The sequence below is a fragment of the Elephas maximus genome, chromosome 21, assembly GCF_024166365.1.
Source record: "Elephas maximus indicus isolate mEleMax1 chromosome 21, mEleMax1 primary haplotype, whole genome shotgun sequence".
Lineage (NCBI taxonomy): Eukaryota > Metazoa > Chordata > Mammalia > Proboscidea > Elephantidae > Elephas > Elephas maximus.
Genome location: NC_064839.1, coordinates 39,830,926 through 39,843,655, shown reverse-complemented (window position 1 = coordinate 39,843,655; position 12,730 = coordinate 39,830,926). Strand labels below are relative to the sequence as shown.

General features: G+C 57.0%; 1 protein-coding gene across 4 annotated transcripts in view; it reads right to left on the bottom strand.

Moving 5' to 3' along the window:
* The window catches only part of VAC14 (VAC14 component of PIKFYVE complex), a 103,289-nt gene that overhangs the window by 7,760 nt on the left and 82,799 nt on the right, over positions 1-12,730 (bottom strand). For 2 of the 4 annotated variants that reach the window (XR_007514570.1, XM_049863727.1), the window contains exons 15-17: positions 3,195-3,369; positions 1,753-1,871; positions 277-356 (exon numbers count right to left, since the gene is read on the bottom strand). Coding sequence is in view for 3 of the 4 variants with exons in the window: in XM_049863727.1 (XP_049719684.1) it covers positions 277-356; positions 1,753-1,871; positions 3,195-3,369 (374 nt within the window). In the remaining variant the exon portion in view is untranslated. Of the gene's footprint in view, positions 1-235; positions 357-1,752; positions 1,872-3,194; positions 3,370-12,730 lie in introns of all 4 variants that reach the window. The other 2 variants (XM_049863728.1, XM_049863729.1) reach the window with 2 other exon arrangements.

The window sequence follows — 12,730 nt, the reverse complement described above, 5'->3', positions numbered from 1 at the left end:
GATAGTCACCTGCAAATGGGTCTGACCACCAGCTCTGGCTTGTGTCCACGGTTAGGGCACAGGCAGGATCCAGGTTCTGACGCACATGGGCAAACTCTGCTCAGTTGGTCTTCTCATCTCTGTCATTCCCCATCTTACATTCTTGACATTCCAGAAGCATCCTGGAGTAACTATGGCCTACCCTCCCTCTCTGAGCTTGGCTCCACCCCATTTCTCTGCAGGCACCGCCGTCTACCTGCCATGCTGGGTAACGTGCGGCCAGAGCAGGACTCTTACATGTGAAGATGGGACACTCAATCAGCTGCACCAGCTTGTCCACCTCTGTGAGGAAATCCACAGTGACCTCCAGGTCCCCACTGAGTGGGTGGTCAAGGAAGTCTGACCACTCGCCTAGGCAGCCCCTGCCCCTATGAGGGGCCTCGGCGGGGGTGGGGGGGTGGGGGGTGGGGGGGGTGGAGCACTGTGGGCACAGTCTTTGTCGACTCTCCGTTCCCACATTGCCCCTAGCCCTAGTTGGGGTAGGGGGTGGGGGCACCTGGAGAGCTGGGGCCAGGCCGGCCACACCTGGCAAAGACATGACACTGAGGCTAGACCCCAGGGGTGGGCCCGGAGCTCTAAGTACCTTGCCCCCTTTCTCTGCCTGCTGCTGGTTTCTGGTGCACAGAACCTGGCTCTGGCTAAGCAGGATTCTGCACACAAAGGTCATAATTCTCTTCCTCTCTTTGCATCTCTGCCCCTCTCAAGGGCAAGTGCATAGTTTCTTCCGCACTGGAGCCCTGGGTTCTGCTCCAGCACTCTCTCCCCTGTGCCTGCCTGGGCTCTGAAAGGCTCTTATCACAACCCTGCAACCTGATGGGGAACAACTGGGGGCAGGGCTGAGCTGGGCTGGAAGGGCCTGCTCCTGCCTGAGGGGACAGTGCACAGCAGTGCCAATGTTGGGGCCACAGCATGTAGAGCAGGGGAGAGGCCCGCTGGTCAGTCTCAGGGTCATGCAAAGGAAGAGCCCCATTGGGCTCTGGATCTGTGGCCCCTGAAAGTCCCTTTTCTCCTCACCTGCCCCACCGCTGACACCTGAGCCTGTAGGCCTCACCTGAGCGCCTGTAGCAGTCCCCCATCTCCCTGCTCCCCAGGCACCCCCCCCCCAACAATGTCTCTGACCAGCTTTTCTAAAGCAAACCTGGCAAGGCTCCTCCTCTGCTCCAAAGCCCTACAGCCCATGAGGCCGGCTCCGCAGTGTTGCCAGGGGTGCCCACTGAGGCTGGCTCCTTCCACCTCACGCCACACCACGCCACATCCCAGGGCAGCCCTGTCCTTCCTGCTCACCCTTCCAGACTCAGCCTGGCCACCTGCAGACCTTGATTGCTGCCACATCACCTGGTTCTGATGCTGTCCTCTGAGGCACCTGTCCCCTCCCTTGGCTGAGATGTCCTTTAGGATGAGAACCAAGACTTCCTCATCCTCATCTACCCCCTGCTCCAGGCCTGGTACAGGAATTGTATGCTGTGGGCACAGGTTTCTCCAGAGTCAGCTTTCCCCCAGGAGGCCTCCAAACATCTGATTTGCTGCTGACAGTGCCCCGAAATACATCTGTACACCTCCCCCACCTCGGCCATGATGTCCCAGCCCTGGAGGCAGAGGTGGAAGCGCATGGGGTGTGAGGCAGCAGGGCCCACTGGCTGGGTGGAAGGGAGCACCTGGCTCCCTCCTGTCCCTCAGTGGCCAGACCTGAAGAACACTCAGAATGAAGGATACAACTTCTGGATGAGGTCATAGGCATGCTGGTAGTTCTGGGTGAGGAAGCAGAGGGACACCGTGGTGACTGGGTTGTGGCACCAGGAGCGGTACAGGCAGCAGAACAGGTTCTGGCTCTCCTGAGAAGGGTTGGGAGATGTGAGAAGTTAAGAAGGCCTGCTGCTGCAGAGGGGACCTGCAGAGGGAAGGGCCAGGGGTGTCCAAGAACCAGGGGCCCTTGTGAGCGGGGCCGGGGAGCCAGCTCAGCACCCGTACTGTGTTTGGCAGTGCAGCTGTGAACGAGTCGTCACAAAGGAAATGCTGACAGCTCCTCCTCAGACCCTGTCATTACCTCCCTGTTCCACAGAGCCGGCAGGGCTCGCTGAGCCGTGTGGCAGTGGCGAGGGTCTGGTCGGGAGGGAACCCTCTCATTTGTGCTGGCATTTCTGCCCTCAGAAAAGTAACAGTCATTGTCTTCTCCAGAACTCTGTGGTCTCAGCTTGGGGCTGGGAGGGCAAGGCGGGTAAGGGGTACAGCAAAAGGAAGCTTCTGCAGGGGCCAGGCTCTCCAGCTGCACCCCTCCCTCCTCTGCAACCCACCTTGTGTACTTGGGAAACAGCCCAGGAGCTGAGACCAAACTTGGGGGAGCCCCTGCCCTTGAGGAAAATTCTTAAGGCCTCTGCGAATGTCTGGAAGGAACCGCAGGATGAAGGCAGGGCTTGTGGCCTGAATCATTCCAAGTCTCTAGGCCCCAGATGCCCTCAGACACTTGTATGTCCTTGAGACTCCCGGGGAAGGGGGAGGAGGCAGGGTCTGCAGGGTCTGAGGTGGGAGAAGGGCACGGAGGGATGACCACAGCCTAGATGGGGGGGATAGAACCTACGGAGCCATGGGCACTTCTATATGGCACTCAGCCGGGAGGCCCTCTTAGCCCATTCCCCCTGCGATGAGCGAGGGATGCCCTCAACCTGCATCTCCCTGTCCTGCTCTGTGAACAGGGGAGTCACAGTGCCTTCCCTGCTCCCTCTGACCAGCCCTGGTGAGCTCTCACCAAAGCCCAGGATAGGCAGCAGTGTGACACCTGGGTTATGTGTGCAGCTGTTCCCCTCCAGGCTATAATCCACAGGCCCGGTTCTGAGAGGCCTCAGCTGGCCTAGGCTCCGGAACCACAGCCACCGGAGCCCCAGTGTATGGGGAAGGTACATAGGGTGGGGGTGTCGATGAGTGGGAAAGATGTGGCCACTGGAGGTGGGTATGGAGACCCCGGAGGTAGGTAGAGACCTCAGCGTGGGTATCTCCAAATGGTTGGAGCTGGAGCTGACAAGCAGCCCTTCGTCCCGGGGGTGTATATGTCACCCCATGCACTCCCCACAAGCCTGCTGGGTTGAGGGCTGGGCTGGCGCCACTGTTAGCTGGCTTGCCCTCAGGACAATACCCGGTCAGAGCCCAAAGGCACGGAGTACCAGAGTCTTCAGGTCCTTGAGCTGGTTCCTCAGCTGGAAAAGTTCTGTGGAGGTCAGCAGGATGGTGTTGAGGGTGTGGACCATGGTCGAGGCAAACTTGAGGTCCTCCTCTCGGAGCAGGATGTCTGCCATCGAGTGGAAGATGTTTTCTGCGTTCAGCAGGAGACAGAGCTGCCTGGAGAAGAGTCACAGTGGAGGTTACGGCTCAGGCCACCTAGAGCTTCTTGTGGGGTCAGTGTCCAGGGGAAACCTGCTCTTTCTTGGGGCTTGTGTGGAACCCTGAATCTGCAGTGTTGGCGGGGGGAATGAGGGCTCGGATCAAAGAAAGCCTAGCCCCCACCCCTCCCAACAATGCCCACTTCCACTCAGCAAGTCAGAACCTCAGAGGCTAAATTTATCCCTCTCCTCCTTGCCAGGCCCTCTGCCCCACCCCAGGGCAGAAGATGGAGTTCTAAGAGAAGCAGCTGGGGCTCTAGCTACCACTGAGGCCACAGGCCTCCCACATGCAATGGCAATGCCCCACTTGCCAAGGCATTCCCTGCCCCCTTCCTGGCTTTATGTCTCTCCACAGAGCTGATCTCCAGCTGACAAACTGTGCACACCCAGGTCATCTGCTTCCTGCCCCCCACCCCCATGAAAGCCCTCTGGACGTAGGCTAGGTCTGTGCTGTTGTGGTGCCTGCAGGGAGCAGTGGCTCCATGGACCCTTGGTAAATGAATGAATCCTTGGGACAAGGCTGAGTGAGGCAGCCAAAGACCTGGATCGTCACTGTGCAGACACTGATACTCTGGCTCAGGGGGGTAAGTGACCGGCCAAGGTCAGACAGTGAGTCAGGGCCAGGGCCTGGCTGCAGGGACCCTTGAGCCACATTTTCTTTCCACCATCTCTCCTCTTAGAGTCTTTGTGGAATGATGATTGAGGTTGTGGAAAAGGATTCTCCATCTTATAGAAAAGGAACACAGGGAGCCCAGAGAATAAGAAAGGCACTTCTTCCAGGGTCCCCTGGGGCAGGGTGGTGATATTATCGGCGACAAGCAGGTCTCTAAGATGGACTCAGAGGAAGCCCTCAACCTGCTCAGGCTGCCACTGTGCCCACAGAGGCTTGGCTTTTGAGAAGAGGTCCCTGAAGACAGCCTAGGCTTCAGCTTCCCACCTGGGGTCCTGGGATTAAGCCCATTTTTTTAGGGGCAGGCCGGCGGTCAGTGTGGGGGTATGTATGTGGTGCAGGGGCACACAGACCTGGTTCCTCGCCCTCCCAGGCTCTCGACCTCTGGGGGCTGTGCTGGCATGGCCCCCTACCCTCACTGTCCCATCTGGGGCTGCCATCTGCTGGCCTGATTCCCTCTAGTCTCTGCTCCTGGGAAGCACCCTCCCCAGAGTATGCCTTGGGCTTGTGGAGCTGAGTCCAAGGCCTCAAGGACTTGTATGAACAGACCTAAGCCACATTTTGAGCCAACAAGCCTGAAACATGTCTATGTCCTCCCAGGTCACTGAACTGGCACTAAACTCAGCATTACCAGGGACTAGTTTCCTGCTTCCCTTGGAATTCCTGGCTCAGCCCTGGGGCCAGGCAGAAGACTGCCTCAGGCTGGCTCTGGCAAAATCTCCAAGCATTTGGTAATGAAGAGGCCAAACCACGAAGTGCAAAGAGTGGGCAGGCCGTCTCCAGCCCAGCCTTAGCTGGGACCAGCTGACTTGGGCAAGAAACCACCCAAAAAATGAAAACAAGGCCCAGGGCTGGGGTGGGTGGTAGATGTGGGGAGGGAGAGTGGACTGGACACTGGAACAAGGTCACACGGACTCCCAGGACTCTTCCATTGCCTGGTAGCTCCAATTTGCCTGGCTACATGCAGGGGCGAAGGCCTCAGAGCTGGTGACCCCAATGCCCAGTGAGTGATCTTAACCAGTCTGTGCAACGTCACTGTCTATATCTGGGGATATTCCCTACCTGTACCACGAAGAGAATACTCATGGGGCAGCTGTGAAGCCTGGAGATGATTCATTTAAGGGACACAGTTTCTGGTAAATGGTACCACTGAGGCTGGAGCCCCCACAGTGAGACAAGAGGTGGATCGTAGCCTCAGTCAAAGGTTGAAGGTGGCGGTGCTAGCTTTCTTCCCTTGGCTCTTCCTGTCCCCTTCTGGTCCTGCCCAGCCCAAGATGAGCCCTGTCTCTAGGGCCATGGGACAGAAATGTTCCAGAAGGAGGCCGAAAGCAGGGGGGCATTCTGACAAACGACCACATGTGCCCGTCGCCTGCAGCTGCTACTGTCTCCATGACAGAGGGTGACAGCTGAGGCTGCTGCCAGGCAGCGCTCTCCCGGGGTCAAGGCGCAACAGACTGCGGGGGTGGCATGCACGTAAGGATGGTGGGGAGGGTGCTGGGGGTCAGGCAAAGAGGCAGGGTAGCTAGTGAGGAGGGCAGCACCGAGGCCTCCTGGAGCCCCAGAGACCCTGGTAATACAGACCAGGTTACAGGAAAGCAGAGTTTTCTGGAAACACTCTTCTCTTGCACAGTGACACTACACTCTCTCGGTTTTCCTCCTGCCTCACGGACTGTTCCTCTTCTTTGCTTCTCTCTAAAGGTGGGTGGGGGTAGGGTGGGTGGGGTGGGGGGAGGCCTCAGCTGGTCCCATGACTAATTTGAGGTCACCTGCTCCCACGTGTGCCTCCCTCACCCTGAGCCCCCTGAGCTCCAGTTGGGACAGCCTGCCAATGGACAGCTCTGCTTGCCTGCCTGACAGGCATTTCAAAAATCACAGGTCCACAGCCTCTCCTATGTCAGTGAACAGCATCGCTGCCCATCCAGCTGCCCAAGCCCCAAAGCAGCAGTTGTCCTGGACCCCCAGCCTTCCCCTTCCAGTCTGTGGCCATGCCTGAGCTCCACCTTCAAAGTACATCCAGCCTCGACATCCTGGCACTACAGTCACCACCACTGCCCTGGGTGAGCTTTAGACATTTCCCAATCTGTCTCCCTGTGGCTTCTCTTACCCCCTGCCATTCATCCTCCACACACCAACTGAGGCAATCTTTAAAAGAGGCAAACCAGCGTACAAGACTTTCGAAAACTTCCTAAACCCAAAAAACCAAAACTGTTGCTGTCGAGTCAATTTCAACTCATAGTGACCCTATAGAACAGAGCAGAAGTGCCCCACAGGGTTTCCAAGAAGCAGCTGGTGAATCAAAACTTCTGACCTTTTGGCTAGCAGCTGAGCTCTTAACCACTGTGCCATCAGGGCTCCAAAGGCTTCCTACGGGGTCTAAAATAAGATCACACTCCTCTCATGGCCTACAAGACTCTACATTTGCTAGCCAGTTCCACTCCAGCCTTCGAATCTTACGGTGGTCCAGCTCCCCTGGTCTTTCTTCTCTTCTTGCGTCAGCCCCAGAGGCTTGGCCTGCTCCTTCTAGGGCCTGGACTGCTCTGCCCCAGGGATCGGCACATGGCTGTCTCCTCCCAGCCACTAGGCCTCAACTCAACCATGGGATCCTGGGTGAGGTCTTCTGTCTAATGTGCACAGTCCTCCCCCAGCCCTTTGTAACAGAGGTCATTGGGTACTGTACTGTTCACTGAGTTCTTGTTTGTCCCACTAGGATGTAAGCTGTGAAGAGCCAGGCCTTGTCTGTGAGCCTCAAATCCCTCGGACCAAGCAGAGGTCTAGTGCTCAGTAGCTGCTCAGTAAGTACTGTTGACAGTACTGCATGAAGGAACGCTGTTGATCCTGGTCAAAGGTATCAGGGACAGGCCGGATACACTCCTCCCCCTCCTCCAAGCAGGTTCCTGCAGGCTGTGTGTACCCTGCTCCGCAGAAACCAGTTTCCTTTGTCTCCAGTGCTACATCTTTGCCCTATCACCCAAAGGTCGAGCCTGTGACCTGGCTATTTGACACCCTGCCTCTCCTCCCCACCAAGGGAGGCCTGCTCATCTTAGGCACCTCCTGTGCCTGGGCTTCCATTAGCCTGAGGAAGGACAGTATATCGTACCGGGCCACCTCTCAAGGAGTCTCCCTCTGAGCTCCACTAATTAAAACACCATGGGGTGGAGGGGAGAGGAAAGCTAGGAAGGGCCCCTGCAGACAGGAGCAGCTGAAGGGCAAACACCACAGAACGCTCCTTAGAAGCAAGCTCATCACCTCGCCTGTGAGCTCCTGCCTGGCTCTGTTATGTGCGAACAACCTGTGCTTCAGGGGGGTGTCTCCCCTGCCCTGGAGGAGCTGCTCTGGGGTCCCCATCCTCAGGACAGCAGCTCACCAAGGGGTGGCTTTGTCCCTGCAGCTGGGGGCAGGTGAGGAGGCGGAGGCAGGGGCCTCTCCAAGCCCCTGCCAGGCCCACCCCAATGTCACTCGTGGTTTGGGAGAATACCTCCTGGCCTGCTGGGTCTGGAAGCCTCAAGAAGACAGGGGTAACAGTGGAACGGTGGTGGTCTTACGGGGAGCCCTTGCACACATCAGGCAAGGGAGATGGGAGAACAGTGGTACATACCACGGGTGCTGGCTGGGCCTAGGGCACTGGCCTGGACATTCAGGGGGAGGGCAGGGTGAGTCTGGGTTGGACAGCCAGCCGGCATTCTGAAGAGCTCTGATTGCCATAACGGGAGGACCATGCCTTCTGAGAGGATGGAGACACCAGTCAAGAAAGCCATGGGGGAGGAAATAGGGCTTACTTTTCACTCCAATCCCCAGAGTCCCTGACAGGACCTGCACTGGCAGCCTTAGGGTTGCTGCTCAGCTCTTCCTGCCACATCTCACTGAGTGCCCACACATCCAAAGAAGCACCAGCCAATGTTCAGAGAGACCCACGCCAACAATCACCCAGCTGACCAGGGGAGGAGGAACAGAGGATTCAACCCTAGAAGAGTTGAATTCCAGAGCCAACCTGAGCTACTCCTCACTGCTCTGCCCATTGTCAGTGGGCCCTGGGGGGGCTGTCTCCTGCCCAGTGGGGGCCCAGCAGATGGCTGTCTCTCAGGGCTGCTTTGTCATTGCTTCTCTGCTGAGCCCCAGCCTTGCCGGAGCTGCCTGCCTGGCTCTCAAGCGCAGCATCGATAATGGAACACAGCGTGGAAGCATTAAACATTTGCCCATTTTTAAAAAATGTTGTTGTTGTTGTTAGGTACCCTCGAGTTGGTTCCAACTCATATTGACCCTATGTATAACAGAATGAAACACTACCCGGTCCTGCGCCATCCTCACAATTGTCGTTATGCTTGAGCCCATTGTTGCAGCCACTGTGTCGATCCATCTTGTTGAGGGTCTTCCTCTTTTTCCCTGACCCTCTACTTTACCAAGTATGATGTCCTTCTCCAGGGACTGGTCCCTCCTGATAACATGTCCAAGGTATGTGAGATGAAGGAAGTCTCGCCATTCTTGCTTCTAAGGAGCGTTCTGGTTGTACTTCTTGTTTGTTCTTCTGACAGTCCATGGTACATTCTTCACCAACACCATAATTCAAATGCATCAATTCTAATGTGGTGCTCCTTATTCACTGCCTAGCTCTTTCATGACAATACCTATATTAAAGTGCTTTTCATACGAGACAGTGGCCTGGAAAGTACTTGGGGACAAGGCAGAGTGTGGGGTGGGAAGAAACCTGAACAGGCCCAGGAGTGAACAGGGGCCTCTTTGCTCTTCTGGGGGCCCACCTTGGGCTAGAGGAGGGCAGGGGCTCATGTGTGTGTGCAGGCCAGTGTGTGTAGCCCTGACTCGAGAAGGGGCAGGAGGGAAGGGGCTGGAAGGGAGGGTGCCTCACCTGGTGGCAGTGGGGTGCTTGGCCAAGCTGGAGTCCCACCTGCAGTCCCACCAGGGGCCCTCTGGACTTGCTCTTCCTCCCTGGTGCCTGGTCCTCTGGGGTCTCTACTGGTCATCTGGGCAGTCATGGCTCAGCAGGAGGCCACGCGCCTGATGAGGCGAAAGTTGCTCCCAACTCAGGGTAAGAGAAGACAGGAGGGGAGAAGAGCCAGGGGCCACACATACTGCTTCGTCTCCAGGGCCTGGACAGGCCACCAAGCCTGGGCTTGGACAAGACCTGCCCATGGTTGTGAGCCACTCCCCACTGTGGTGTGGGCCTGTCTGCAGAGCAGGGAGAAGAGATGCTGCTCTCCAAGGGGCAGGACTTGCCTCTGTGGCTGGGGTTCATACTCCAAGCTAGGCAGAGCATGAGGACATGAGCTTTGGGGATGCCCATCTCGGAAGTATGGGTGCTGGCAGGGGAGGGCAGGCAGTTCCCTTCAGAACAGACTCATCCCAGGGTCTTGGAGGAGTACAGGGCATGCGGTGGGTGTGGAGGGCGGTGGGTGGGGGAAACGGCTCCTCATAGGACCGGCCAGCATGGGCAGGGGCTGCCAGGTGCCATGTGGCCCTAGAGGGCGGTGACTGGACCACTGTGGCCTTCTTGGACTCCTTGCCATGCTGCACTCTGAGAAATTTGGACACTGCCATGTGGCTCCAGGGAAGACGTAGGACTTCTTCCTATGAACCCACTTCCCTGCACCCATTGAAAACAGGAGCAGCAAAGTCATGAGGCCAGAAACTGCCTCCTCCCTCTGCACTGCCAGCCAGCCCTGCCCAGGTCCCTCAGCCATTTGCTTGGGACACTCATGCTGGCTCCCTTCTAGGAATCCTCTTGGCTCTCGTCACCAAATAAGGACACACTGATACCCTGGCCTCATAATTGTGGGCTGAGGGCTGCTAGGAACATGATCTCATCTACACGCATGGTTCAGATGGTACGGGCTCTGCCCTCCTCTCTTCCCTGCCCTCCTTCCTCAGCCCTGGCCAAGAGCCCTTTTGAAGAGAGTGACAAGAGGCAGAAGCGAGTGATGTGTGTGACCACGGGAAGGGAAGTTCAGGCTGGCGGGCACAACCTGCCCCTGTGGCAGTCAATCCAAAGCTACTGGACAGGGACGAGGAAAGGAATTTCAACTCTAGGTAAGTTGGAGAAGAAATGGAGGCAGAAGTAAAAGTATCATCCCAGGAGCCTCTGAAACTCCTGATTGTCCATAAAAGTCAGCTCAGCATACCAACATGACGGCCACCACAGAGAACATAGAGCAGCTGCCTGGTGTGGAGACTGGTGGCCAAGCCTCTTGAGTAGAAAGAGAGGCCAATGTTGAGAGGTGACGTAGGCACTAGAAGAGCCACCTCCTGCCCCACACTATGCCTGCTGTTATCAAGCAGCCACTTCTACCCTAGCCTCTGCTACCTCCAGTGCTCAGTGCCCATGTCCAACCACCTACCAAGAACTCAGAATAAGCCTTAGCCGGCAGGGTCTTGGCTGGGTCCCAGATCTTTAACCTCCCCCTGCATATGCCCCTTGTGAAGGACAGGGCCAAGCCAGTGCTTCACCCAACACAGGGAAGGCCTATGTGCAGCCTCCTCGAATGGCCCAAACCCTCAGCAGAAGCCCCTCACCCCTAAATGCTGCCCCTGTCTGGCCCATTCCCCCTCTGCTTCTGTGCCCTCTGGGGCAGGACCATCCAGTGGCTACCAAACCCCACCCAGGCAGGTCCAAATCCTCCAGAATTTAGGGGAGGGGAGGTGCTCCAAAGGCTCACCAGACAGGTAGTCCTGGTTCAGGGATGTTTCGGAGGCTAGCCTGGAGGCACAGGTGGAACGACACTCAGGCTGGGCACACTGCAAGGACGCAACCCACTGCGGGTGCTTCTTGTCCAGCATTCTCAAGGGCAGGGTAAAATCGTTTCTGCCTCCCCCTCCACCCTGGCTTCCCAGTCCCTTCCCATGGCATTGCTGCTCGGAGCCTCCTCCTGGGTCCCTCTAGCTGGGACTCCTCCATCTCATCCTGAGCTGCCAGCTGCTCCTGACCAGGCCAGAACCAGAGCACAGAGGGACAGGCCTTGTTTCACTCTGCACTGGCCACAGTTGGTGTCCACATCCCCCGCGGTGGTCCAAGGCCAAAAAGCACTTTTCTAGAAGATGCCTGGAGGCTCAAGGAAATAAATTTTGAAGCGCAACCTAATATCAAGGCTAGAAAATAGAGGCCCAGAGCTATTCCAGGGGAAAAGGGCCCCCTCCCACCTCCAGCCAGCCCCACAGCTGGGATCCTTTAGGAATTTAAAAAGAAAGCTGCTCTCAAGGTCAGTATACAATGGGGCGGGGCGGGGCGGGGCGGGGGGGGGGTGGGCAGGGAACATGGCTTCCCATCTAAAGTTCAGAAGGCTCCAGAGTTTCACTGCATCCTCCCACCCTTGCTCCTCTTCCTTCCAACTCTCTGCTTCCCATGTATGAACACTGTAAATCTGTTTTATTTATTTCAATCAATCCTCAGCAGCATGCCCCTCAGGGTAAAGGCAGCCATGGTAACCCTGCCAGCTCAGGCTTTAAAAATTCATCATGTTTAATGCAGTCGATGTGTCTGGTACACTTAGAAGTTTCTTGAGGGGGTGGTGGCAGGAGGAGCAGGAAGGAAGATTTGTCTTTCTGGGTCTTGCTGGGAGCTGGTGGAAAGGGGATGGAGGGGCACAGGATAAAGGGGAAGAGGAAGCGGGGCGGGGGAGAAGAGAACGTTATGTCCACATAGCCTTCTGTCCCTCTGTTCAACAGGGCACTGCCAGGCTCTGGAGAGTCACAGGCACCTGGTTAAGAGAGCCCCAGGAAGGCCTCACTTGGACATGAGCTGCCACAAAAAAACAGCGGTCTCATCTGCAGCCAGGCCTCAGGCCCAGTGTGCAGTGGCCCCACTTCCGGGCTGGGGCTTGCTCCCAGGACCATGCTGAGAACGGAACTGAGCAGGAGAGGGTCTCCTGTTTTCTCCCACCATGAGGGAGGTGCTTGGTGGCCCTTCCTGCTGGTGCAGGGCCCCGCATCTTCCCTAGGACAGTCCTCTCTGTCCCTGGCTTTGCACTTCACGTGCTCCCAGCAATCCTGGCTAGGCCCGCGCCCCGCTGGCCCATCCACAGGCCCTGCTTCAACTCCCTGTGGGCTTCTGCTCACTCTGTTGCGAAACCCCCACCCCGAGGGTTCTTCACCTCTCCTGCCTCCCAGCTGCTAGTTCCCAACAATCTTCTACAAGCACCATCTCCTTTATACAGCTGTGCTTGGCCCTTGCCCCTCCTCGTGCTCTGTCTCCGATAACCACCTGCGGGTGTGTCTCCTCTACCCAGACTGCAAGCTGTCCAGGACAGGATGTGTCTGGTAACCCCACAAGCCTGACCTAGGCTGGACCTGATGTGAGCGACGGGAGAGAAACGCTTGTTTAAAACAGAACATGAATGACCAGGATGGGGCAAGATGGCCTGGGTCACTGTGGCCATGGAATCCAGGGAGCCAGGTGGGTTTTTTTGAGGTGTCTGTTCTGGCTGAAGTACTTTCATAACTTGAGAGAGAAGAGGCCACCTGAGGGCACTCCGTGGGCACCTGATTCAGACTTGGTTCAGGTTGTATCCCAGAAAAGAAGCTGCACTTTCTACCTCACATAGAGATATCCCTGAATACAGCTGTGGGTCAGGAGGGAGATAGGGAAGATGACTGGGCCAGGGAGTAGGGAAGCAGCACCCACACTACAGGCTCTGATGCTGAAGAG